The sequence below is a fragment of the Bactrocera dorsalis genome, chromosome 4, assembly GCF_023373825.1.
Source record: "Bactrocera dorsalis isolate Fly_Bdor chromosome 4, ASM2337382v1, whole genome shotgun sequence".
Taxonomy (NCBI): domain Eukaryota; kingdom Metazoa; phylum Arthropoda; class Insecta; order Diptera; family Tephritidae; genus Bactrocera; species Bactrocera dorsalis.
In genome coordinates, this window is record NC_064306.1 from 47,320,227 (window position 1) to 47,343,933 (window position 23,707).

The following is a 23,707-nucleotide window of genomic DNA, read 5'->3' on the forward strand; positions in this document are numbered from 1 at the left end:
GTTAAAAAAATATGAAAAAAATGAGAGGGTACATAGGAAGACATGCAGTTATGTGCGACCAAATATACCATATAATTAATTACCTCGCAGGAAATTTAGCATTGGACTGCATTTTGAAAGAGTGCAATTAAATGTGATTATATTTAAGCACATTACTATTCATACATATATTCAAAACTAAAAGTTTTTAAAGTCAATATTCGGATTATCCTTCAATGTGCATAGTGATTCGCGTTTAATGCTGTCAATTGACTCAAAACGGTTTCCCCGGAGTGGTCGTAAAAATTTGCTGAATAGCTCTAAGTCACACGGAGATAAATCAGGCGAATATGATGAATGATATTATATACTCGTATATATGTATGTTGACAGTTTGACGTGATTTTCTCGACGTGATTTTCTCGACGTGATTTTCTCGACTTCGGGTCACCTTTGCCACGCAATTCGGTCCAAGACTCATCGTAAGTAATAATACGTTTCATGACATCCTGTTTTCACAGACGATGACGCGACGCTGTTTTTCCAAAAAATTTACTGATTTTGGAACCAACCGTGCGTTCTCATTTCTTAGGCACAAATGATCTTACAAAATGGTTTTCCCTGATCCCCTTGATATTCCAACGATGCTAAGTAGCTCTCTGACTGTTAATTATCCATTCTCCAGCACCAATTGTTTTATTCCACTGACACTAGTGATTATTTCTATGTGAAATTTAGCATAGATCTCCTTGACAATTATACCAACATAGAAAACCTAAAAATTGTTCGACAAATGGGAGTATTCTTTGAGATAAGCGTCGTTACTGTGGCGTTACAACATGATGGTTTTCAACCGAACTTAATAGCACTCCAGGGCCTATTATTGTTTTGCCTAAAGATATCGTGGATCGCAATCCTACCTAAATATGAGGCTTACAATATAATTTAGTCCCGAGCGTCCTCAACTTTCAGGAACTCGAAGCTTATCATAAGACAATAATACACTCGAAACCGTATTGGTAGTCGCTTTACTGATTCATAAGTACCTCTCAACCCATGTAGCGCATGGGGCTTCTGGCAAGTCACTATTTATTTGTGAAGCCTGTCGTATTTCTGGTAGAATTTTTGGACAAATCTAGCTGCTTCTGGATTGCTTCTTCCAAGCTGTCCAATTGTTTAGAGAACATATCGGAGTTAAGATCATTAGGCGGAATACTAACTGCCCACTGTCTGGTGGCGGCACACGACCGGCACCAGTAAGACAATGCAGCACATTATGTGCACTTGTCCCGCATTGGCTAGACTACGCTGTAAGCGTCTGGGGTCCCCACGCAGAATCTGTCAAAATTCACGCCAAGCGCAGAAATCCTAAAGGATGACTACTGCTCGTGTATCTAGCAACTGAGCTTCTTCTGGTATCACAAAGAACCAAAACTGGTCTATGCGTGCGTTATACTGAAATCTCATATTAACTTCTAATTTTTAATGCGAAAGCTCAAAAAATCATCGATTTTTTTTTGAAGGAATATTCAAACTTTTAGAAAAAAAAAACTTTCTCTCACCAACTTACAAACATTCCCGCTGGGTAGCTTTTCATCGCTATGTGCAAGCATGTAAACAAGTCGGTGGCACATATGCGTTTGACAATCGAGTAGTGAAATACACGAAAAAAAACTCAGCGGAAATTATATTCATTTTTCCGACCAAAGGTGAACGCAGGGATCAAAGCCTTAGCACGAGCCGCACCCAATTTCAACCCAAACCGCTGTGGCACGTGATGTGGCAACACATACAATGGCAACGACACACTCGCATGTGCATATATACGAGTAGAACACATATTACATTTGCCATGTACTTGCAGTCATATGTTCAAAAGTACACACCAACAATTGTACGCGTATGCATGTGTGTGTGCTGAAAGGAAACTGTTAACAAGGAGAAACGTACGTAATGTGATCGGCAACGGAGACATCAGTGGTTGTGCCGGTGACAAGCGCAACGAAGTTCAAGCCATACACATGTGACTTTCAAGCGATTCAAGGATATGCTACTGTTTACATGAACTATACATACATTGACAGCAGGTGTACATATATAATATAAATATATGCATATGTATTCCTGCACTGCGTCTCGTATTTATCTTCCACTTGGACACGTGCGCATTAACGGTATATATGTATGTACGTATATTGAATTTTATGTAATTTACGATTTCCCGCATTATCCTGCAACTGTTACTTCGCTTGCAAGTAATTAAAACAAATTACCAGTATATCTACCTGCCATTAAGGTAGTAATTAAAAGTCGTCGCTGTGATTTGTGCAGCAATGCGACTCGTTGCCTTTATTGCTATTGTTGGCTTTAACATCAGCACAAGCTGGATGAGCGACCACTACTCGCTCATTGTCAGCTGTGTGTTTTTCTTTAATGGTGATTTTCATTTCATTTGTCTTCATTTGTCAAAGTACAAAAAAAGCCACTTATAAATGGAATTCACTGGTTTCTTGGTAATCTGAACATTTCCGTTCGCTTTTAATTAAAAATCGTACACAAAGCGAAGCGCAAGAAAATTGTGAATATTTTTTTATTCTGAAGATTGTATATACGATAACTAGTCCCTCAGTTTTTAAGGTATTGGGTAGTCGAAAAAGTCTTTTCGTATCTCTAATCAAACTTCAACTTATTTTTTTTTATTTGTAATGAACTTTAATAACACAAATATGTATTATTTTGGTCGACCACTTTCTGCCATTTTTCCGTTTGAGACATTATTCCATCAGTGTAAAACTTTTCTGGTTTCTCAGCGAAAAACTGTGATACTTTTCACAGGCTTCTTTTGAAGCCAACTTTACTCCATTAAGGGAGTTCTGCATTGACCGAAACAAATGGCAGTCCGATGGTGCAAGATGTGGTGGATGCATCAAAACTTCCTAGCCAACCTCTCCCAGTTTTCGCCGAGTCATCAAAGATGTGTGTGGTCTAGCTTTGTTCTGATGGAAGACGAGTCCCCTCTGATAATCAGTTCTGACAATTTTTTTCGATTCTTGCTTCAATCTCAATAGTTGTTGGCAGTAAAATACTGAATTAATCATTCGACAAGGCTGGGCCAGCTCATAGTAGATGACTCCTTTCCAGTCCCACCAAACACTCAGCGTAAACTTTCGAAGCGCCAATCATGGCTTTGCGACCATTTGTTGAGCTTCACCACGCTTGGGTCATGATCTCTTTCACACATTATTTTCGTATTTGCTCCAATTTTCGTTCGATTTTATTTCGTTTCAGCAAAAAATTGCAGATGTTAATTCGGTCCATTCAATTTTTCTTAGAAAACGCATGTGGTACCCAAACATCGAATTCTTTTTGTAGCAAGCCTGTTTTAAATGATTCAAAACCGTTTGATGATGAATGTTAAGTTCCTTAGCGATGTTATGGCTGCTTAAGTTACGGTTCTGGTCAATCTTTTCCATAATTTCATTGACTTTTTCAACGATAGGTCGACCAGAGCGAGGTGCATCTTTCACATCGAAATTTCCAGAACGGAAGCGAGCGAACCATTGTTATACTACACGAACTGATACAGCATCGTCTCCGTGAACTTCACAAATTTCCTTGGTGGCTTGCGTGGCATTCTTCACTTTTTTATACAAAAATTTCAATATATAGCGAATTTTCTCATTATTTTCACTCATTTTTGAACAGCTGTAACTTTTTTTCACCTTTCCCGAATTTAATATTTTTGGTTAAATAAAGCTTAAAATCTTACCTTTTCAACACCATATGGTATCCCACAATGTGATTGGTAGCACTGGAGATATACGACTGCAACGACATCTATTGACAAAATACGAAGAGACTTTTTCGACTAGCCAATATTCATCTTAAATTTTCGTACGTCATTTTCTCCCTAAGTTACTGTTTATTTGTCGGAATCGCCAATATCGGACTACTTTAGCTCATGCTGCTATATAAACTAATCGATCAAAAACAAGTCATTGTATGAAAAACTACAATTTCCGCATAAATTGTTTGGATTGGACTAGCATATAGCTGCATACAACCGAAGCCCTCGAAATCAAGTTAACGATCTTATACCCTTTTGTGTTATAATAAATGCGCGTGATAAGGGTATTATAGCTTCTTTGCGGCCAAATTGAAACTATTCTCTTGCTATATTTATACCCTAAACAGGGTATAACGGGTGATTTTTTTGAGGTTAGGATTTTCATGCATTAGTATTTGACAGATCACGTGGGATTTCAGACATGGTGTCAAAGAGAAAGATGCTCAGTATGCTTTGACATTTCATCATGAATAGACTTACTAACGAGCAACGCTTGCAAATCATTGAATTTTATTACCAAAATCAGTGTTCGGTTCGAAATGTGAAAATCCGCTTTTTTATCGACAAATTTTGTTCAGCGATGAGGCTCATTTCTGGTTGAATGGCTACGTAAATAAGCAAAATTGCCGCATTTGGGGTGAAGAGCAACCAGAAGCCGTTCAAGAACTGCCCATGCATCCCGAAAAATGCACTGTTTGGTGTGGTTTGTACGCTGGTGGAATCATTGGACCGTATTTTTTCAAAGATGCTGTTGGACGCAACGTTACGGTGAATGGCGATCGCTATCGTTCGATGCTAACAAACTTTTTGTTGCCAAAAATGGAAGAACTGAACTTGGTTGACATGTGGTTTCAACAAGATGGCGCTACATGCCACACAGCTCGCGATTCTATGGCCATTTTGAGGGAAAACTTCGGACAACAATTCATCTCAAGAAATGGACCCGTAAGTTGGCCACCAAGATCATGCGATTTAACGCCTTTAGACTATTTTTTGTGGGGCTACGTCAAGTCTAAAGTCTACAGAAATAAGCCAGCAACTATTCCAGCTTTGGAAGACAACATTTCCGAAGAAATTCGGGCTATTCCGGCCGAAATGCTCGAAAAAGTTGCCCAAAATTGGACTTTCCGAATGGACCTAAGACGCAGCCGCGGTCAACATTTAAATGAAATTATCTTCAAAAAGTAAATGTCATGAACCAATCTAACGTTTCAAATAAAGAACCGATGAGATTTTGCAAATTTTATGCGTTTTTTTTTTTAAAAAAAGTTATCAAGCTCTTAAAAAATCACCCTTTATTAAGTTTGCCACGAAGTTTGAAACACCCTATAAAGTATATATAAATGATCAGTATGTCGAGCTAAGTCGATTTAGCCATGTCCGTCTGTCTGTCCGTTTGTCTGTCTGTCCGTTTGTCTGTCTGTATATATACGAACTAGTCCCCAGTTTTTAAGATTTAAGATTTTCAAATTTTGCAAACGTCATTTTCTCTACAAGAAGCTGCTCATTTGTCGGAACTGCCGGTATCGAACTACTACAACATATCAAGTTCTGGTATGGACAACTTTCACATTTGACAAGGGACATTTGTGAAGGGTATTTAGCTTCGGTGCAACCGAAGTTAACGTTTTTTTTTGTTTTATTTACTGTTAGTTGATATTTAAAAATTTTCCTGTATACCCGAGTTACTTGAACATTGAAGTTTATATCATTTTATGTATTTTTCAATTTCTCCATCAAGGTCCCAAAATCGTGGTACGACCGGAAGAGGTGATCATTGTGGGCCTAGTGTTGATGCTTTGGGTTGGCGCCATCGTACTGTTCTTTAACCGCTGGGGTAAAATACGCATGCTGGAACCCTATCAACCGAAATTCCAGCAACAACATCGATCTTCCTGTCCGCTAGTCGATATTGATACAATACCAACACATGGGGTAAGTAATATAAGGTTGGAAACAACTTTGAAATTAAAAAAATTATTTATTTTGTCCGTCATTTGTATTAAGCTGTGAAGTTTACACCAGATTTCGAAGTCCTCTTAGTTATAATTACTTATATATATGTGGGCAGTGCGCGCGCAATATACATTTTTTTTCAACGATAGCCAAGTTACTTAACAAACTCAGACATGCAATTCATAAGATTAAATCAGAAAAGTTCATTTGGAGACACAACATTCATTGTTTATGCCAAAAAAATTTAAAACACATTATATATAAACAAAGCCCTCATGAAAACCGAAAAAAAATTTCAGAAATTTTTCTACAAACCTGTAGTATTCACAATTAAGCCATATCTCTAAGCAACCCAACACTAGAGTGCTTCTCACACCCACACTACATCAATAGCACCACAACACAGAATTATTCCGATGATTTACTCGAAACTTAAACAACCTAAGAGAGAAATCTACAAGGTGCTTTCCAACGTAAACAGGACTTTTTGAATCTAGCGCCCCCTGTTGGCGCCATCTATATGTCGACTGGTGCGTTACATTCTGCAATCTTTATCGATTGTCCAGTGATGACATTGCAAGACATTTCATAGATTGGAAGCGAAGTTATTACATTTTAAGTGCCAGTATGTTTGTGTTATATACATTAAATTTTTTTAAATTGGTAAAACTTTTACCGAAACGTATCAATTGATGGAACAACTTTATGGCGATGATTGCCTATCCCGTAGCAGAGTGCACGAGTGCTTTCAACGTTTTCAAAGTGGCCGTGAGGACATAAATGACAGTCAACATGTGGTCCAATCATCCGTGATCACCAAAAATTCCATCGAAACTGTGAGCGAATTCATCAAAAATCAGCCGAAATCATCATTGAAATTCATGGAAATGTAATTGAACATCTCCAAAACATCGTTTTATCGCATTTTGACCGAACATTTGGGCTTACGAAAGGTGTTCCGCACAAATTCACTGACGACTAAAAATCACATTTTAGCCATTGACCACTCCCCGTTTGCACCTGATATGGCACTGTGCGATTTCTTCCTTTTCGGAAAAATGCATTTGCCATGAAAGGAAAGCGTTATGCGGTAGCGTGCGTAGGGGCCATTCAAAAGGCTTGCACAGGCATACTGGCGGTCATACCGGCCAACGAGCTGAAACACTCGTTTGACATGATTTTGGACCGTGCAAAAGCTGTATTGAAGCAGAAGGAGACTATTTTGGATAAAATAAATTGATTTTGCCAAAAAAACCATTTTTTGTTTTTTTAAGTCCTGCTTACTTTGGAACACACCTTGTATTATAATAAATGTAAGAGGAATCAATCGATTTTATTTATGCATTTCTTTAATTAGTTCCACTACCATAAACAATATCGAAAAGTTGTAAATTCTCCTAAGCTTTAAAATATTTTTTTTTTGTTATTTTGTATTAAAAAACCCACACCATCCTACACTGAACATTTTTTTTTCGTTTTATAACTAAGTATAATCTCACATGGAGCTCATGATACATTCACAGGTACTTGGTAATTTAACCATTTCTTCCTTCATCACACCGTCCTTCAACACAACCAATTTTCGATAGATGAAGTTTTGTTTACATTTCGGTATATCCTCCAGCGGCAGGGTACTATTATCTTCGTCAGGTCGCTCCTCATTTTCGCACTCTTCCACCAAAACACCTTGCTTATGTTGCGCATGTTGCACCACCAATAACCACTTGGCATCCTCTGACATCGCACCTTCCGGATAAATCAGGTTTGTTATGGTATTGCAAAGTTTGTTCAGCACCTCGATATCCACACGAGTTGCTATATTCAGTGGCATCGCCATATCATCTGTGAAATATGCTCTGAATTTTTCGAACTCTTTTGGGTCGATTTTGTCTAGACGTGTAGCCTCAATATAGTTTTCAACCTCCTTGCAATATGATTTTCCAGCGCGACGTTCGGCGCAAACGATTTCGTCGTTCTCAAATTCTTCTCTTAGCACTCCAGTGTTATATACCATAAGACCTTCGTCAATTTTGAAGATGCTCTGCAGTTTCTTCATAATGTCCTTAGAAGCTTCAGCACTGGGCGCAGGTCTGGCGTTAGTTTGTAGAACTATTAGGAAGTATGTTAGTATTTTAAGCAATGAACGTAGTTTTGAAGTCATCTTGAATTTTCTAAGGTTTAATTTAATGTTTAATATGCGGCTGTTTTCAGTTCTTAGTGCTGAGTTTTTAGCTATATGTTTCACTGTCACCTCAGTGTTAACGACTGACATCTCGAGTCGATTTGCAACCCTTTATACTCGTATAGCTCGACCTGAAGTGTTCACATACATTCGCTTTCGGAAAAACCCAGTCCCTGCTATTGATAATTTCATTACGGAATGACCTCAAGGATTAATTAACGTATTTTCGCACCTGCAAATGCTTTCAAATGCTGAACCAGCTTGACAAAATCTTTTTACTTAAAGATTTTTATGTAGGTAAGGGAATTCCCATGAAATGATTATGAAAAGATTTGGAAAGTTTTAGTTATGGTTTTTTTACGAAATAGTCGGGAAACTTGAATTCTCCTGCTGGGCTTTCCTAAACCAATCTAAAATTAGCTTATGTCAGAAATGAAGAACAAAAAACTCTGTACGTTCATTGTTTTATTATAATTTATCACATTGCCAGCAGTATATGTAGAGTTTAAGTAGTATCTAAAAGCTATATTCATATCTTGATATATCAGCTCATATCAAAAAAACACGTGTGGTGAAAATACTGTAGGATTTATTTGCTCTAACAAAAGTAATAGATTTTTGCTCTTAAGGTTTATTCAGAGCCGCAGAGTAGTCTTTTGCGTACGCCTTTTCTATCCAAAAAGCTTTTCATTTGGTGGAACGGTCTATATTGGACCACTATAGTACATATCTGTCATACAAAGTGAACGACCTGAATCAAGTTCTTGTAAAGAATTGTTTGTATTTACATATAAAGGATATTATAGCTTCTGTGAAACCGAAGTTATCGCTTTGTTATTATTAAAGAAAAAATATATATATACATATATTAATTACTGTATCTTTTCGCCTATTTATGAAAAAAAAATCCTCTTTATTTTTCAGCGCGCATCTGTATCTCGTATGTCAATGGGTTTAGTGAATAATATAAATATGCCGACCTGTCAATTCGCAGCCTACAATCCGACGATATATGCGAAAGGTAAGTCAAGATTTTACTATATTTCTTAAAAAACTTGGCGGTGAACTGTTATTTATAACAAAGTCACTATAATAACTTGAAAACTTAAATTTTTGAATACTTGGGTTAAAGGAACGAACAAGCATCTATGTAACTGATACTCGCTTAATTGGATAATCTTAAGAAATGATTAAATGATGTAGTAATTTTCGTAGTAATTTCCAAATAATTAAGTGATTCACATGGTATGACCGATAAAGTGCATTAAGTGATATTTACCACGGGTGAAATTTAAGAAGTGCCCTTAAATTTTGTGTTCGGAATCTAACCCGAAACCTTCAGAACCGGACCGGAAAAACTGTCAACAAGAAAACTATTTGAGTGTAATACGCCGAATGCGCGAAGCTATTCGTAAAAAGGGCCGGAATTATGGGCCCACAGTTCTCAGTTTTTGAACCACGATAATACACCGTAGCATACTGCATTGATCCTCGTGAGTTTTCGTCAAAATTTGCAACCAATATCGTGCCGCAACTACCGCATTCGCCTGATTAATCTCGGTGCAACTTCTGGCTATTGAGCAAACTCAGAGCGACCACAAAATAAATATCTAGATATATACGCTCCAAATGCACCAAAACTAAGTTTAGTACTCAATACAACGGTACCACACAGGATAGATTTATGACTATCACTCGCAAAATACGCATAATCCGACTACACAGAACCATCCATTTAAACAGAATCTCAATAACAGACATTGCAAAGAATTCCAATGTATAAAGTATGCAGGAACTTAGCTAAATGCTGACCGTTACTTACACATACGCAAATGAATTGAACTAAAGGACCTACTATGTCCTCGTACTCATGCATGTTGGCCGATGCCAAGCCACCAACATGGAGTGCAGTAACGAAAGTAGCCAGTTGAACAGTAAAACTGCAACTTTCAACGAGGAAATCATGATCCTCTTACTTATGTGAAGCTGCTTACATAGCCATATGCCGTGTAGGCACACATGCAAAAATAGCCTTGAAAACATTGATTCGTTTGGGGTGTAAATTTACACTGCCGTTCCCCAGCTACAAACTACTAAATATACAATTTCATGCCGCTAATTTCGTTACTGCTGGCAGGCCAGTATGAATTGGCTAACGGTGTAGCCACTTTAAATATATTACTTCTCAATCGCATTAAATTTTCCACACCATACATAACGGTTGTGAGAATTAAGAAAATACATTAACGCTTCGTCGCGTCTAGTACCAGATTCTGCAAGAGGTTATATTGTTATATCTCGAAATCTCGCACGGCACCGTGAGAGAATTGTCAATGATTGGAAAATGAGCAGATCATGTTGATAAAATGTTTAGGATACCGAGGATGCAAAGAGTGAGATCTAAAGTAATATCAAAATAAGATAATCGTCTTCATTTGGACCAATGTGGTTCTTTTACAAATAATGATCTCAATAAAAAGGAAAGAGAAGCTTACGTCGATATCGATTTGACTGTTTCGATTTGTTCCATAAAAATAGAGTGCAGTGATGATTTGTCCAAACTTAATTTCACTTGGAATATTGAACATTTTGCAGTCTTTTTCACACTCGGAGCATCACATATTATGTATAGTACATTACGACAATAGTTCTTGGGATAGGATTCAATAAAAAATGGAAGAATGAAATGGTTGACGTCAAACCAAAGTATTGAGGCCTTGTGATAATTACCAAAAAAATCCACAATTTCAGAACAATGACAGAACTAAGTTACAAGCAAACGCGACTGTGGTTTTCCTAGCCGTAGCGAAATTCCTTAAGTAGCTGGGAATACCCTTTCCTCTTTCAAAACCTTGCGTAGGTAAAAAAATATTGTATATGCATTACTGCGCGTCCAGCTATAAAATGAGCTGCAAATCGACTCGAGACGTCAATCGTTAGCGCTAAGTTGACAGTAAAACACACAGCTAAAAACTCATTACTAAGAACCACAATATCAACAGATCAAAAGTACGTCGGATTAATATGAAGATGACCACGAATTTAAGCTTCTTGCTTAAAATGCAAATATTCTTCCTGATAGTTTTTCAAACCAGCGCTAGACCTGCGCCTAGTGCTGAAGCTTCTAAGGACATTATGAAAAAACTACAGAGCATTTTTAAAATTGACGAAGGTCTTATGGTATATAACACTGGAGTAGCAAGAGAAGAACTGGAAGATGACGAAATCGTTTGCGCCGAACGTCGCGCTGGAAAGTCATATTGCAAGGAGGTTGAAAATTATATGGAGGCCACACGTCTAGACAAAATCGACCCAAAAGAGTTCGAAAAATTCAGAGCATATTTCACTGATGATATGGCGATGCCGCTGAATATAGCAACTCGTATGGAGATCGAGGTGGTGAAGAAACCTTGCAATACCATAACAAACCTGATTTATCCGGAAGGTGCGATGTCAGAGGATGCCAAGTGGTTATTGGTGGTGCAACATGAGCAACATAAGCAAGGTGTTCTAGTAGAGGAATGCGAAAATGAGGAACGACCTGGCGAAGAGAATAGTACCCTGCCGCTGGAGGATATACCGAAATGTAAACAAAACTTCATCTATCGAAAGTTGATTGTGTTGAAGGACGGCGCGATGAAAGAAGAAATGGTTAAATTACCAAGTATCTGTGAATGTATCATGAGCTCGAATTGAGATTATACTTAGTTATAAGAATAAAAAATAATAATGAGAATAGCGTAAGTTTTGAGAAATTGTTGTTAAATTTTTAAGTTGTGTTGCTATTTTGAATGTGAAGTCATACGAAAATTAAAAAAATAGATAGATACTAAAAAATTAATAAAGCGTTCAAAAAATAGGCGGTTTTTTTTTAAATAAATATTTAATAATTAATATTTAAGAATATATACGTATTGTACCACAAATATTTATGGGACGCCAGAATTTTCTGGATTTCATTTATGTAGCTCATACTGCACCAAACTGGGTTTCCAACAGAATTTTTAAGAACAAATATACAGATAAAGTTTTAAATATTGTTGGTTACCTGTCACAAACATGCTTTTGGCCCCAACTCTTGCTCTGACTTTCATAAATGAAATTTAGATAGAATAAGACAGATTTTCCTACACAGGGATAAAGGATTTGTTACAGAAGCTGGTCATCTTACTTTGAAACCAATTCGTACGTAAATTCCGAAATCAGCGGAGTATTGGCAATAGTCAGATGCTTTCTAAGGACTTTAAGAAAATTAAAGATTTTTTGCAAGATTGAACAAGATGTTATAGTATTTATCACAACAATACCAAATGCTTAAAGGGCGAAACGAAAGTGTTTATGCTGAACGTAGGAAAACATCTATTAAAATTTGGAGGATAAAACCTAACCAAAACTTTTTAAATAGAAAGATTTTAAAAACTTGAAATAGTATTTCGGAAAAAGAAATTGTTGTAAAGGTATGGAAAATTTGCAACGAATAACATAAAAATACGAGTATATTCCTAAACTCTTTGCCAAAAAGACAGAAACTGTCGTTTTACCTTAGTAGTAGTTGTGAGATTTGATGAGCCAACACTTTAGCAATAATAATAAAACATCTCTGGCACAAAAAAGTGCCTGCTAAATGTACTGTCCCTTGTTCCGGATTTCGTTCAACAGGTACAATTGCACATACCATTGTATTGAATTCAACATCAATTTTTGAAGGCGTTGCTCTCTGGAAAACTACCTGTCGTAATTTACTTGCTGATGTGAGTGGAAAATTCAGCTCAGTAATAATGAAATTTTCAAAGTGAGACGTCGCTGAAAATGGCATGATAACTACCGAAATACTGTGACTAGTTAAGAAAATACATTAAAGTACTATGCTTACAAAAACGTGTCTTTGAGAACCTAAGTAAGTTGCTGTTGAAGAGGAAATACGCTGACAAAAGGTCACTTGGCAAGAGATAGATGACAAATGGTTACCAAAATATTCGTGTAAGGAAAAATACACAACTTCTAACCGACGAAAGGATTTATAAGAGATAAAATAAAGAATGTAAGATAGTATATAAATTAAATTAAGCAACATAAAAATAATATTGAAAAAAAAACAACAAAAAGAAAGAATTTCACACCTCACGTACGGTCTCTTTTTTATTTTTTCAGCAGTGTAATCAGACATTTGGACTATCAAACGAAAGCTACTAAAAATCACTTCGATAAATTCACTTTTATGAGTTATTTTTGAGCAGTACGACCGCCTTTTTGCAAGAGCCACTGCGTCATTTTTCTTTTTGGCATACAAATGTAAAGCTTATTGTGCAATTTCTGAGGTCCTTTCGCAAGCGTCAGTTGCAAATTCATTCGAAACATATGGTAAATGCATGTGATATGTGGCGAATGGGCAGGCAAATGAAAGAACATGCAAGAGAGAAAATGTGAATGACGGAATTGCATGTTGCATGCAAATGTGCACATAAAAATTTGATTCATTTTACAAATGTTGAAATACAAGAGAGCTTACATGTGCTATACTATGTATGTACTATACTTATACTATTATGAATTGTACAAGAATGTGTATGTTATATGAGAAAATGTGTAAAGGGAAGTGCTTTGAAATTTCAAAACTGGGAGTTTCTTAAGCTTTCATAATATTTCACTGCAGTGATGGTAATTTGCACGCTAACTTATTCAAACTAACTAATTTTCTTGCACATTCGTTTGTGAAGCACTTTAACAAAGATGGTGGGGTTGTTGTTGTAGAAAAAATAACGCTTTTGTACATTTAATTATTGTAAAGTAAAATGTATTATATTGAGGAGAAAATACTTTATAAACATTTTAAAGCTTAAGAATTAAATCTATAGGTAATGGATTCAATGAGATCTGTGTTATAATTCAAAATTCTGAAAAACAAAATATCATGGAAAGTCTGGCATACGTTTTGAGAAATGATATGCAAATATTAATATTTTCTACGAAAACAAAAAAACTTAAAATAAAAGTAATTTATCCTCATTAGCGTAATTCACTAGTATATAGCTATAGTCCTCACGGAAGACACTATTGGTACTATGGAGCAGTGTATCGAAGAAGACCCGAATGAATCCAACTCTCATCAAGCGCCACAATCAGCGCTGTACACATATTCATCCACTTTATGAAATATTTCGAGGAAGGCTCTTGATTTGCGGCCACACAAAATCTAACTCGTCCAAAAATGAAGTCAAATGACCATCAAAAGAGCTTCGCACAGTCGCCTAAAACGACTTGGCCACCGAAACCGATTTTCGCAAGAAAATTTTGTTTGAGCTGCATCTCACTTTTAGTTAAATGGATACGCTCATGTTCATTAACAAAATCGTCGGGTCTGAAGTAATGATAATCTACAAATCATTCTTGAGACGCCTTTGTATTATCAAAAAGTCAAAATTTGGTGTGCTCTATGGACAGAGAGAATATCATTGGTCTACTTTCCTTCAAAAATGAAGCCGGTCGTACTCGTAATGTTACAGTCAAATGGATAATGACTTTTTCGTGCCCGAAGTGAAGGATGATGATGGGGACGAGCTTTGATTTAAAGAAGAAAGCCAACAAAATAATCAATTTATGAAAGATAACTTTTGGTCCTCCAATATCGTGCGATTTAACATCGCTGGCCTATCTATTGTGAGGTTTTGTGAAGTCGCTTGTCTACGCAGTTAAGGCCGATGCGATTGACGTCTTGAAGATATACGATCCCATTTGCTGCAAAAAGTGGTCGAAAATTGGACTTTTCAGCTGGTTTTTAATCGAGCCAGCTGTAGCGAAACCTTGCAGGAAATATTTTTCAAATCATAATGTTAAACTCTTATATTTATAATAAAGCCAAATGTTTGGCGATAACATTAAATGACATGTATTATATTTCTTCGCGAAAACCACATGTCTAAAACAATAAAAATGTTGTAGGAAACCTTTGGTGTATGGTTCGAAGTGGTTGCAACATTATGGAAATCCAAAATTGGTAATCGGTTCGAAGCTTGGATTTATCATCGATAGACATGTGTTGCCACGTTGAAATACCGCAGGCGATGCAATGATGAGCTGTACGAGATATACAACGACATTGACATATTTCAGATAATTAAGAAACAACGGCGACACTGGCTAGGTCATGTATGACACATTCCAGCTCTGAGAGTATTCGACGCAGTACACGCCGGAGGAAGCAGAAGAAGTGTAAGACGTTGCAAAGAACAGGTGGAGGAGGACCTGACTACCTGTGGAATCTCCAATTGGCGCCAAGCAGCGAAGAAGAAAAACGAACGGTGTTGTAAACTCGCTATAAGCGTAAGTGGCGTAAGTAGAGTCTACGCCAGTACAGGAAAAGAAGAATACATGTGTCGCCAGAAAATGATATTTTCATTTAAAATTGAATGATGTGCAATGTAATTAAGTTCACAAAAGATCAAATACAGACAGGCGACTGCTTTAATATTATGTTTTTTACAACCTTAATTCCATTTTTGCTTTCTTTTCAATTTTACAAAAACAAAAAACCAAAAACGAATTATCGAAGCAATAAAAAGTCTATAGAAACCATTTAAAAATGTGTCTTTGTTTCTGAAGGTAGTAGAAGGGATTTATTTGCAGACAGTAACAGTCTCCACTCATAATCTCGCAGTCGTAATTCCAGGAATTCATAACAAAAGAATTTTTTTCTCAACTCAAGAATGGCTAAGGTTTATGCACCTGTTAAATTTGATTGCAGCATGATCAACAGCTAAGGTCGCTTGCCACAGCAAAATACATGCAAATGCAGAGTGAGAAAGGTAAGCCGCCGTAAACGTTATAATGGCGGTACCTGCTCAGAGTAGCTTGCCCGCGTTAAAACGCGAAATCCGTGAGCATGCCTGTACAGGCTGGTATAAAAAGAAAAATTTTCACACAGTTCATTCAGTTGTGGGAAAAACCCAGCATTCAGCGACACTTTACAATTAACTGAGCGGTGGAAATTCCCAAGTTTCCACAGATTTTTGTAATAAACACAACTAATTTTGGCCAAAAAATATTCAACTAACTTGGGGAAAACCAAGTGTACCGGTCCTTGGAGTAAACCATACACTTATAAGCATAATTAAAGAGTCAACGAAGCAAAAACACAATAATGATGAATCCACGCTTGCGATTAGAGATCACGCTCTTGGGCGTTTTATTAATAATTAAATACACCGGCTGTCGTCCAGTAATGGACATCGAAACGGAAATAGTGTTGGATGACCTCTTTGAGATGGGAACTGGTTTTTATGTATTCAACACAACGAAAGACGAATCAAACGATGATGCGATCAATTGCCCCGAACGTCAGAAAGGGCAAACATTCTGCACCGAGGTGACAAATTATTTGGAAGCAACACAATTGAATAAATTTAGTAGAGAGGAATTTGAAAAGTTCAAACCATACTTCAAAGATGATTTCGTACAACCAGTAAATGTGACGAATCGCATGAACGACGACATTGATGATAGCTACTATTGTGAGAGCAAAACGCGATTGGTTTACCCGAAGGTAGCCGAAACTGTGGAATCGAAATGGCTGATGGTTGTGCAGCACGAACAATACAAGCAAGGCGTTCTAGTGGAGCAATGCGAAAATGAGGATGCGCCGTGCAAATTTGACGAGCTCTTGCCGCTCGGCGTCAAATCGCGATGTAAGCAACATTTCGTTTATAGAAGTTTGGTGGTGCTGGTGGATGGCGTCATGCATGAGCGCATGGTGCGTTTGCCCAACGCTTGTAAATGTGCGCTGCGCGATTTGAGGAAGAGTTGAAGGTGGCGAAATTAGCTTATTTATTAATTATTGTTCATTAAATAATTCTGAGAATTATTTGTACAATCATGTGGTAGAGGATAATTCATAGAATGTTTTGTTAATTTATTGAATAAGTACGAAATAAACTATAAATATAATGAGTATGTAGCAGTAGAACTATTATTTGTTTATGTTTATCTTGTGGTTGTTGAGGGATGTTTTGAGAAAATGTGATGTGAGTAAGGTCCTCAGTGGCACTCACTACTCAAATTACAATTTAGTTTGGTTAATTGTTTAACATATTATTTACATTAAAGAACAAGCATTATAGTCACTTTTAGACCTAAATTATTTTGGTAAACTCCTCATAGATCGATGCTTTCTTTAGACTGAACTTCGAGTTGCATGTCTTCGTACATAACCCTATACTATTACGGCATAAATTACTTTGAATTTAAATTTATTTCAATTAAAGAAATCATATAAAATTGAACATACAGATCTAATTACATTGTGACAAAAAAGTAATGGGAAATTGTAATTTGAATTCCCTGGGTAAATGATATTTCATAAACATATATTTTGCTAAGTTGGTCTGTCCTAAAACACAAACTTACGAGTGGTACAAATCTATAAAAGACGATCAAGAGATCGTTGCCTCGATTCGAATGACCTTCGACCTCTTCTGAACGGATAAAAGTATTAAAAAAGTGAAAAATATGCTGCTTGAATGTCGTCATACAGTGTTAGAGAGATGGCAATGGCACCTCGCGACTCTTTTCAAATAATTTTGGTGGGTATTTTGGGTCGGAAACGCGTTCTTGTCCTGATAAAGCTGATTTTTTTTTTCAAAAAGAATACCCTAAACAGGCCTATTTGGACATGCTTGACCATGCGAACTCCGATCCCACATTCATGAAGAGCATGAGGGCATGAGCCGAAACCAAAAAAATCCACGCCAAAGCCATTTTTTCGAACATGAATTCGTTCTGAAGAAAGTGAGACTGTCAATAAGGAGTTCTATTCGGCTGTACCGAGACATTTGCGTGAGAACATATCGCACATTTGCTGCAAGATCGGCATAAGTCAAAAAATTCGATTATCCAGAAAAGCCGTTTAAAGTTTTCAACTGACTACAACCTTACACGGTGACTCCAACCTTACACCTCTTCTCAAGCGGAGCATATGAGAGGTATTCATACGAATTTTTCACTCAACATGAAGTATGATATAACGAACAATTCTGCAGCATTAACTCAAAAATCACGTTTTTTGATTTATGCCGGTCTTGCAGCAAATGAGCGATATGTCGAAAACAGCCGCAATCGTGGAAGAACAATTCATGGATTTTACTAGTAGATAATCTACGAGGGCTGTCCGATAAATAACCGACCTAACCATGATGCACGCGACTTTTTCAAAATTTTTTTTTTTATTTTTCTACATAGTCTCCTTGTAACTCCACACACTTCTCCCAGCGATGCTCCCATCTCTGCAACCCTTCCAAATAGTACTTGGCGCCTTTGTCTACAAAATACGAGTTCACGAAAGAGATTGCCTCCTCATTTGACGAAAATCTCTGGCCGCCGAGCGCAGTTTTAAGTTGAGGAAACAAAAAAAAGTCGCTTGGTGCTAGATCCGGTGAATAAGGTGGATGGTCAAGCAGTTCGAACCGTAATTCGTGGATTTTCGCCATGGCGACTGTTGAGGTGTGAGATGGTGCGTTGTCTTGGTGGAACAAGACTTTCTTTTTTTTGCAAATGTGGCCGATTTTCTTCCTTTAGCTTGTCCAATAATGATGCGTAGTATGCTCCTGTTATAGTTTTTCCTTTTTCAAGATAGTCGATAAAAATAATTCCATGGCTGTCCCAAAAAACACTCGCCATCACTTTCCCAGCCGAATACACAGCTTTAGGTTTTTTTAGGTCTGGTTCCCCCTTTTCAATCCACTGTTTAGATTGCTTTTTTGTTTCGGGCGTATAATGATGAATCCAAGTTTCGTCTACAGTTATCAATCGGCGCCAAAACTCGGTCTTATTGCCTCTAAACTGAGCCAACAGAGCGCTGGAAATGTTCATGCGCGCACGTTTGTGGTCTAGCGTAAGCAAACGCGGCACCCAACGCGCGGACAGCTTTCTCATGTCCAAATCTTGGTTTAATATGTGACAAACAGTTTCTTTTGACATCTTCATAATCTCAGCTATTTCCCTAACTTTAATCCGGCGGTCGTCTAGTACCAATTGATGAACTTTAGCGATGTTATCGTTAGTGGTTACAGTTTTTGGACGCCCAGGACGTTCATCATCTTCAAAGCACCTGCGACCACGTTTAAATTCAGCTGCCCAAAATTTTACGGTGGTAAACGATGGTGCAGAGTCACCATACACAGAGTCCAACTCATCTTTGATTTGTGAAGGCGTGTTGCCTTTCAAAAATAAAAATTTAATTACAGCTCGATATTCAATTTTTTCCATTTTGGGGAAATCACCGAAATAGACTCACAAAAACGACTGTCAACAGATAATTGCGCAAGATAAATTTCTGAAATTTTGGCGAGTAGCTATTATAATATGCACAATTTGAAGTAGAACGTCTTGTTTCAGATGTGCCGCTAGGTTCACGTTGAGGTCGGTTATTTATCAGACAGCCCTCGTACCATTGCATTGAGCTACTTTTGCGATCGAATTTAAATCCAAAAATGCAATGAATACCAACGATCAACCACCTTATTTCAGATTTGGCTCCTTGTGATTTTTTTCTTGTTCCCAAACCGAAATTGTCGGTGCGTGAAACCCTTTTTTATTCGATCAGAGAGATAAAACAAAATTCGCTTCAGGAGCTGAAGGTCATTTTAAACAATACTTATGGAAAGTGTTTCGAAAACAGACAAATCGTTGGTATAAGTGTATTACATTTGGTGGGGATTACATTGAAGGCGACAAAAGAACTTTTAATGAATAATTAAATATATTGCGTTTTATTCATAGTTTCCGGCTACTTTTTTATCACAGAGTAATTTTCCTTAATTTTTTATTAAAGACTAATTTATATATTTATTATAATATATTTTTAATTTATGTTCGATGTTATTATTTTTGTACGATTTGGGAACAAAGGCGCTTCAGTTTAGTGTAAAATATTAAATTATAAAAATAATCATAAATATTTAAATTCAAATAATGAACATTTTTCTAACTCACCCGAAATAGCATTGCTTAAAATCGTTTCAATTTTCAGCCTTTCCCACATTATTTATCACTCACAAACACATACACTAATACACTATACGCAAAACAAAAAAACTTATAAATGCACATCACTTTACCGGTTTATTCACTCGCGAATATGTTTATGTGTCTTTTTCGATCAACTTTTCACATAAGCGCATCGTAGTAATTAGTCCTTTATTTTCTTGGCTCTCGGCTACGTTTAATTCTCTAGCAATATATGTGGTCGGCAAAATATAAAGCTGTCTATTATAGATCTGGAAATAAAAAAAGAATATAAGAAATTAATAGAGACTACCTTAAGCACATACATACTTAATTGTTCAGAAAATCTAACCGAATAACAAATAGATATTTATACTCTAAATTTAATATACATATAGAAATATTTACCACCAAAGTAAACTTAACACGAAATAATAACGTTTTAATACAGGGAAATAACATAGACAGGTAAACGACATGTTTTCTACCTGCTTTTTATCCTTTGTAAGCTCGGTGAGATACCTGCGATATTCGTACCTAAAGCCCAGCCTTAACTAACGACTATTTAAAGAAGATTATAAGCTTGTTAGTTACCTGCGTTAGGTATAAAAAGGTGCGCGATAGCGAGGATTTTCATCAGTTCAACCTGAGATCTCTCAAGTTCACAACTCGCGAGCAATAGTGCAAACATTTAACAAATCATTGCTAATATTTCATCACAAAATCTACGAAAAATGGGTGGTCAACAATCAAAAAAATGTCATTATGAATTTACTGCCACTAAATCCAAACATTATATATGTACCAATGAAGACAATGAAGTATCTAAACGACATTCCGATTTCAAGAGAAAATATAAACCAGCATCTGCTTCACCAGCCGGTGCCGCTGCGGCTGCACGTATTTTGAGTCGTTACTCTGGTTTACCGCTGAAAAAACCCCTAAAATTTGATAACATCACAGGAGATGATAAAAACACAAGACCGGGATTCTCTGATATGAAACCCATGCTGAAAAATAAGAATAATATAACCGGTACATCGCTTGAGCTTGGAACAATGGAAAGCAACGGAAAAGAAGTCCACATTGCAAACAACAAAGAAAACACTACCAAAAAATCATATCATCATTTAATAGATAAAATTTGCTTACGGACTCGGCCATATTACAGAAAAGTCTTATTAAAGCCAGCCGTTGAAGCAAAACGTCTTCTGACCCATACAAAAACGGAGGACAGTGTTGTCAAAACTAATTGTGAATCAGACCATAGTACTTACGCTAATAATAAAGGCCACGACGAAATATTGGCCCAAATTAAACTCGACAAACTCAAATCACAGGTCTTATCAAGAACTCCAATGGCGCAAGTGATCATCATGGAAAAACTTATGGCCGAGCTGAAACAGCGCTTAGCTCAAAGGTGTAAGGAAACAGAAAATAGTACCACCTTGCAGCAGCAGCAACCGCAGAAAGAGACTAAAAATTATAGTTTGAAACTTCAGCATAGCTATTCCAAAAGCAGATATACCCCTTATGGAAAATTAAAGCAAAAGCGAAAAGAATATTTGGGGACACCAGTATTGCCAGTATTGATGAGTGATCAATATGGTGTATTCGCGGAAACACAGCGCAATTTGAAGCCGCGATTCTTACCCGAGGTACCAGAAGAGCAAGTCAAACTTATGGAAAAAGTCATGACAGAGTTGAAGGAACACTTCGCTAAGAGGAACTTGCAAAGAGAAATGCAAACGTCATGCCATACAAAAAAAAGTATGGAGAGCTTGAGTGAAATAAAGGTAAAGCGCATAAACGGATGCAGAGCTAAAGCACAAACCTCACATAATTGGGCTATGATACCGCCACGAAACTCCCTCTCAGAGGAACTTACAAAGGAACTGGAGCGGCGCATTGCTGAAAGTAAGTGCTTCTCTGGAATGAATGAAGTACAAACAACCGGAATTGCATTTCAAGCTCAGACGCAACATGATTTGGCCAATCTTTACACACAAAGATCCCTCTCTGAGGAACTCATACAGAAAATGGAGCGACGCATCTCAAATTCAACCCTAGAGAAAGAAATGAAATCAGAGGAAATCACCAAAGAACTGGAATTTTTCAGTGCTAGGAGTAAGCTCTTGACTGGAATAAGTAGAAAACGAGACACCGGAATGAAATCTCAAGCCAAAGATTTGGCTGTGCTATCTTCGCCCTGCTCACTCTCAGACAAACTCACGAAGGAAATGGAGCTACGCATCGCAAAACGAGCCCTAGAGAAAGAAATGAGGGCTGCTTCAACCAAGCCGAACATCATTAAACCCGAAAACACACAGAAGAACCGACATTTTCCCTACGAAATGGCTAAACAAATCAGAAAGAAGTGTTGCCAATTGCCTCTACCGACTAAATCTGAAGATGAAAATATACACCTAGAAATACGTCGCACTCTAAGGCCACTTTTCTTATCTCAGATACCCAGAGAACAAGCCACTCTCATTGGAAATGTTATGTCGGAACTAAGAGAAAGATTAGCGAAAAGGAGTGCGGAATATAAGGACAAAACTATCTACTCAATCCCGCCAAAGCTAACGAACTGGCCTCCAACTGCAGTCCATTGCTTACAGGCGACTAAACTAAGGATGCAAACTCGAAACGTGTATGGTAGACCACCGATCAGCTACGCTTAGTAGCATTTATAGTACGATATACTAGTAATTATTATTCGATGTAGAAATATGGAAATTGTATGCAAAATAAAATATATATTTCAATAATTTAATAAAAGAAATATGTTTAAATATTTAAAGAATAGGCTTTGAATTTTGAAAAATTATTTTAACTTAAAATTAATTTCACTTATTCCCCAATCATATGAGTACACTACATCAGTATTTGCTATTTTGAGTTGGTCCCTTAAAGTTTTGTTTAATTATTTCTCTAAATGGAACATTCTCTTAAATCCGCAGAAAACACAAGTCGTTGTGTTTAGTAGAAAATGAACAGATATAATTAAGATTATATCATAATAACCATTGTTATACTTAAGTAGACAAAACAATTATATCCAAATTCTTATTTTAATTATTAGTCGACACCACTTTTATGTACCTGAATTTGTCAATAAATAAATAACTTATTTATCCAACAAATTACCTCTTCATATAAATCTCAGTACTCTTAAACGTTTTACCTTCGTCAACTGTAATTGTGTTTGGAAAAGTAGTTTGTAGAATATCTACGGAAAGGATCAATGATTTTCAAAATTCAAGCCAAAATAATGCTGAAAATACTCGTAGGCGAAAGGCGAACTATAAATTTCTATATGTTGTCTCCGAAATTTGTCGTTACTAAAGAAGAAACAAGTGGAGTATACTCGTAAAGAATTGTACAAAATTTTCCAGAGGAAGAGTGTCAGGATCTATAAATAAATTCCGAAATGTATTGTGGACAGATAACTCGAGGTCGAAAATTTGTCATTACAAAGATAGAAATAGTGAATGTCAATATACAGTGGCGGACAAAAGTCTACATACACCCCCTGTTTTCTTCGATGTGAGAGTACAAAAACTTTTTAGAAAAATGTGTTGATACAGTTTTATTCTAATCTTCTTTCTAATAACAACAAACTTAAAAAATCCGTTAATTAATATAAATCTACAAATTTATGGAATAAAAACTCAAATATTGTGTTGACAAAAGTTTACATACAGTACAAAAATATCTTAGTTCAGTGCGAAAAACTTTACAAAATG

At 36.7% G+C, this 23,707-nt stretch overlaps 4 protein-coding genes across 4 annotated transcripts in view; 3 read left to right on the forward strand and 1 right to left on the reverse strand.

Moving 5' to 3' along the window:
* Positions 1–23,707, forward strand: part of LOC115065799 (uncharacterized) — a 216,590-nt gene that overhangs the window by 175,480 nt on the left and 17,403 nt on the right. The window contains exons 4-5 of the mRNA XM_049455232.1: positions 5,568–5,761; positions 8,889–8,985. Of these exons, the coding sequence (XP_049311189.1) occupies positions 5,621–5,761; positions 8,889–8,985 (238 nt within the window). The 5' untranslated portion in view covers positions 5,568–5,620. The remainder of the gene's footprint in view (positions 1–5,567; positions 5,762–8,888; positions 8,986–23,707) is intronic.
* LOC125778313 (protein spaetzle-like) lies at positions 7,120–8,431 on the reverse strand. The gene has a single exon (XM_049455225.1). It carries the CDS (start codon positions 8,052–8,054, stop codon positions 7,278–7,280), a length of 777 nt encoding a protein of 258 aa, XP_049311182.1. The 5' UTR covers positions 8,055–8,431; the 3' UTR covers positions 7,120–7,277.
* Positions 10,769–11,758, forward strand: LOC125778314 (protein spaetzle-like). The gene has a single exon (XM_049455227.1). The coding sequence runs from the start codon at positions 10,989–10,991 to the stop codon at positions 11,658–11,660; it is 672 nt and encodes a 223-aa protein (XP_049311184.1). The 5' UTR covers positions 10,769–10,988; the 3' UTR covers positions 11,661–11,758.
* LOC105234278 (protein spaetzle-like) lies at positions 15,626–16,922 on the forward strand. Its single transcript, XM_011216576.3, has one exon. It carries the CDS (start codon positions 16,102–16,104, stop codon positions 16,762–16,764), a length of 663 nt encoding a protein of 220 aa, XP_011214878.2. The 5' UTR covers positions 15,626–16,101; the 3' UTR covers positions 16,765–16,922.